The 4,736-nt window shown below is 39.4% G+C and overlaps 1 protein-coding gene across 1 annotated transcript; it reads left to right on the top strand.

Annotated features, from left to right (window-relative positions):
• The first annotated feature begins 2,468 nt into the window (after positions 1-2,468).
• On the top strand, positions 2,469-4,736 carry LOC143117896 (GTPase IMAP family member 8-like). The gene is made up of 4 exons (XM_076279299.1): positions 2,469-2,880; positions 3,088-3,142; positions 3,264-4,368; positions 4,484-4,736. The coding sequence occupies exons 1-4, from the start codon at positions 2,638-2,640 to the stop codon at positions 4,734-4,736; spliced, it is 1,656 nt and encodes a 551-aa protein (XP_076135414.1). The 5' UTR covers positions 2,469-2,637.

Genomic DNA, 4,736 nt, shown 5'->3' with positions numbered 1-4,736 from the left:
ACATGCAGGCACACACACTCAATAAACACACACAGAAGCACACATATACACAAAAACAACCACACACTCTGCACACTCTCAATTACAAACACAAAAAAGGAACAAAGTAGGAAATGAACACAATTTGACAAATGTGACTTATTGTTGTGGAAAAAATGTGCTGGACTGCACGGCGGTCATTTTCTACTGCTCTGCGGTACATCTAGTTAGCGTAATCATTGTCTCACCTGTTCCCTGTAATCTTTATTAAGAGCCACTTTCTGACTTGGCATATTTCCTCACTTGTACCTTGTGAATTCAAAGCCAATGTGTACAGTTAACAGTTAAATATTGTTTTAGGATTAGACAGGACAAGGCAAAAGCATTTCCTCCATCACTGGAACATTTGAAAAATATATTTTTAGGCTTTTAAAGTGTTTTAATGGGAACTTTCACATGTCAAGAAAATGGAACGTGTTGGTATCAAATCAAGCATCTATGATAAATTTGGTATCAAATCTTGCACCTATGTTGATATCATATCTTGATAAATTTTTGGGTAAGGCTATTTGCACCCCTGGTACAATTAGCAGTGTATGCTATTCGTACCCTGGTGCAATTAGAAGTGAATTCTATTCGTACCCAGGTGCGAATGTGTCCTATTAGTACCCCATCTGGTACAAATATCAATGTATGCTATTCGTACCCCTGTGCATTTATTCTGGCATATTGATTACAATGTAATAATAATAAAAAAATCAAGCAACATGTTTTTTTGTTGTTACGTAACAGGGTGTGAATAGCTTAGCTGTGTAATAGACACTCTGAATAAGGTATCATGCTGTTTGCATCAATGTATAGTTAGAAGTGGATGCTATTTGTACCCTGGTGTATTTAGTACTGTACTGTATGCTATTTACACCCTGGTGCATGAACTAGCTAATTGCTGCAATCAAAACTTCCGTTTGAGAACTGATTTCTTGTTCAAATTGTGCGCCTTCTCTCCAAAGACGTTGGTACACATGCACACTCACTCAGGAATCAAAAACGCATCACACAGGAATCAAACCCCAGTCTCCCACATGCTAACCCATGTCTGTGACCACTATACTATCTTCATATGAACATCATATTCACAAAATGTCTGTTAACTAACAAACTGACGGTTGTATGTGTTCACTGAACCAAGGTTATGAAAATAAAACACAACTTTTCAATCTAAAACTTAATCTGAACATATGTTAGTGCCGAAACCTTTCAGAATTCTGGAAAACGAATATCCGCCATGTTTTTTGTGCACGTGAGCAACGTCTTTTTGTTGTTATGTCACAGGGTGTGAATAGCTCAGCTGTGTGGCCAAGGCTATTCGTACCAGGGGTGTAAATAGACACTTTTTCTGAGGCTTAAATGTGTACTAAAATATAAAATGGCTCTTGGCACAAACTAATATTTCTTACATGTGTTGAAAAAACAAACATATTATGGTGTGCCTTGTCTGGCCTTATAACTAAATCTGGATGGAAAAAATGGGTCACAACATGTCAGAAAGTGTCAAAAAAACAGGTGAGGCAGTGACAAGGCTAAGAAACAGGTGAGGGGTGGGGACAGAGACACTATTGACTGAAACACATGGCTATATATAGACAAAACATCACAGGCTACAAGTAAACAAATGTCCACAGCCACTCACCCATAGGCATGTAAACCATTTTTGATGCCTTCATACGTAGTTTGAGTAAAGCTCAATATTTTGTGCATGTTCTAATTGAAACACATTCTTTTCAATGATATGATTGTCTGTAAGGAAGACAGTCATACATGTGTAAAATACACATAAAACTTAAACGTGAAATTATTTTTTATCATTTTTAATGTGTGATAAATCATAGATTTTGATTACTTCCGGACATATTTCTACCTATTAATAATGCACTACAAGATGTGTTATATATATAGAAATGTAAAAGATCTGATGTGGTTCGGTTTAAAGATATAGTGGTCAAAAATTGCTATTTTTTTTATTTAATGCCATATTCAACATGGCATAACTTGGCAAATATTAATCTCTGGGCTTGCATTTGAAAACATCTACAGTCGTGCAATATTCCCTGAAAATTTCAAGCATCTAGCATGAATTGTTAAAACGTAATGACCCAAGGAACTTAGTGATTTTAAAAAACTGCATTTTATCAGACTAATGATCCTGTTTTTTAAGCCTCTATATCTCAGAAAATAAAGTAGATACACACCTAAACTTTTGCACAGTAGTTGTTGGGTATTATAGCATTATTGACATATTCCTTTTTGTCTGGGCAGTTTCCATACATGTTTCATATATCAAACAAACAACTACATCTCAATGTAACTTTACAGTGTAATCCAATCTGCAAATAAACTGAAAATAAATGGCTCTATGAAGGGATGTTGTGAATCTGACTGATCAGCTTGGAGCTCCTCCCTCCCTCTGACTCCTGAAGGAGGAAGCAAAGCTTAATGACAGGCGCCAGCCCTATTTCCTGCTCTGTTCTCTCGACAAAACTATTCTAGCAGGTGGGAATGAAACAAAAGGAATCAACTGGACATAATTGTTTTCAGAAAGAAGTTGCTGGTAAAATTATGTTAAAAAGACAGTAAAGTTGCTGTGTTTAATGTTGGAAAATGGCTTCAAAGGAGGATTTATCCTGTCCTGTGTGTAAGGATATCTACATGGACCCTGTGCTTCTAACCTGCACTCACAATATCTGTAAAGTCTGTCTGAAGCACTTCTGGAAAACTGAAGGATCCAGAGAATGTCCAGTATGCAAGAGAAGGTCATCAAAGGGGGAGCCACCACCTGACTTTGCCTTAAAAAAATTGTGTCAGCTATATTTACATGGGAGAGATGTATCTACAAGTCATAAGGTAAGTTATAAGACACATAAGACTATGTAATATACTATACAGCCTAAAATCTAGACCATTAATACTGTACAGTTATTTACTACAGAGAATTCAAAATCCCATTGACATGCTGTTATTACTGTAACTCAACACTAGTAGGGTGACCTCACTTTCCTTTCCGTGTCTGTACAGAATATTTTAAAGTTACAGCATTTGTTTGCCTTTCAGAAAATTGCATGGAGTATGGGATATACTGTTGGAGTAACAAAAGAGTTACATTCAGGTTTGTAACAACATATGATGATGTGATGTGACTTTTCTTTTAAACCACTGCTATTTATTTGAACACAGCTGTATTTGTTTCTTACTTTCACTTTTTTTGTTTTGATTCGGGTCACTCTCAGATGAATCAGCCTCCCTCAGGATTGTGCTCCTTGGCCCAACCGGTTCAGGAAAGACAACGACTGCAAATGGCATTCTGGGAAGGGAGGCTTTTCCAGAGTCCTCAACAACAGTCTGTGCGGCCCGTAGTGGTGAAGTTCAGGGGAGGAGCCTCTGTTTGATTGACACCCCAGGGCTGACCAACGCTGCTGAAATGAAGACGGAAATTCAGAGGTCTTGTTCTCTGGGTCCTTCTGTACCAACTGTCTTTCTGTTGTCCATTGACCTGACCAAAACAAAGGAGTGGAAACAATATCTTGAGTGGTTTGAACAGATTTTTGATAAAGATGTCCTGATGCATGTTATGGTCCTGTTCACAAGAAGAGATCAGTTGACAAAAAAACGTTTTGATCAGCTGTTGAACAATGAAGAGACTCAGGACCTGATTAAAAGATGTGGAGGAGGGTACCACAGCCTGAATAGCAAAGCAGAAATGGGGACATCTCAGGTGAAGAAATTATTGGAAAAGATAGATGGGATGAAAAAGAAATATGGAGCTCAGGCATCACTTATCAGGATTGTGTTGCTGGGTAAAACTGGAGCTGGGAAGAGTGCAACAGGAAACACCATCCTGGGGAGAGACGCCTTTGTAGAGGATTTCTCCTTTGACTCTGTGACCAAAACCTGTCAGAAACAGTGTAGCAAGATTAATGGGCGGCATATTACACTGGTTGACACCCCAGGATTGTTTGGCACAAATGCAGAGTTAAAAAGTGAGATAGAGAAGTGTGTTGTCTTGTCTGTTCCTGGGCCCCACATGTTCCTGCGGGTGATCAGATTAGGGGTGAGATTAACAGAGGACGAGAAAAACGCAGTACAGTGGATCCAGGAGAACTTTGGTGAGGGAGCAGCACAGCAGTTGTTGTTCACTCATGGTGATATGTTGAAGGGAAAACCACTGGAGAGCAAGCTAAATGCAGAGCTCCTTGCCCTGATAGAGAGCTGTAGGGGTAGATACCATGCCTTTAACAACACAGAGAAGGACGACCAGAGTCAGGTGGATGAGCTGTTAAAGAAGATAGATGCCATGGTGGAGGAGAATTGGGGAGAACATTACACAAACAAGATGTACCAGGACAGGAAGGAGGAAGGAGAGGAAGAAACCGGAGGATGATAAAAACATTGAAAAGTTTAGGAAGAAGACAGAAGATGCAGAGAGAAAAGCAAATGAAGAAAAGAAAAGAACAGATGAAGCTCAGAGACAACTGAGAAATTTAGGAGTAACAATAGCAGCAGCAGCAGTAGAAGGAGCAGTAAGAGCAGTAGGGGGAGCACTAGTAGGAGCAGTAGTAAGAGCAGTAGGAGGAGCAGTAGGACCAGTAGGGGGAGCACTAGTAGGAGCAGCAGGAGGAGCAGTAGTAGGAGCAGTAGGGGGAGCACTAGTAGGAGCAGTAGTAAGAGCAGCATCAGAAACAGGCACAGGAAAGGATGAGTAA

Source organism: Alosa pseudoharengus, unplaced genomic scaffold, assembly GCF_046254945.1.
Source record: "Alosa pseudoharengus isolate Yale_2024_CS ecotype anadromous, Long Island Sound unplaced genomic scaffold, YU_APseudo_1.1 YU_APseudo_1.1_scf_1, whole genome shotgun sequence".
In the NCBI taxonomy this organism is placed as follows: domain Eukaryota; kingdom Metazoa; phylum Chordata; class Actinopteri; order Clupeiformes; family Clupeidae; genus Alosa; species Alosa pseudoharengus.
This window is presented reverse-complemented; position numbering and strand designations above follow the sequence as displayed.

Coding starts and splice junctions, on each gene's coding strand:
- LOC143117896 (XM_076279299.1), top strand. CDS start 2,638: ATGGCTTCAAAGGAGGATTTATCCTGTCCTGTGTGTAAGGATATCTAC. Junction 3,143..3,263: donor AACAAAAGAGTTACATTCAG/GTTTGTAACAAC, acceptor GGTCACTCTCAG/ATGAATCAGCCTCCCTCAGG. Junction 4,369..4,483: donor GAACATTACACAAACAAGAT/GTACCAGGACAG, acceptor AGAAAAGAAAAG/AACAGATGAAGCTCAGAGAC.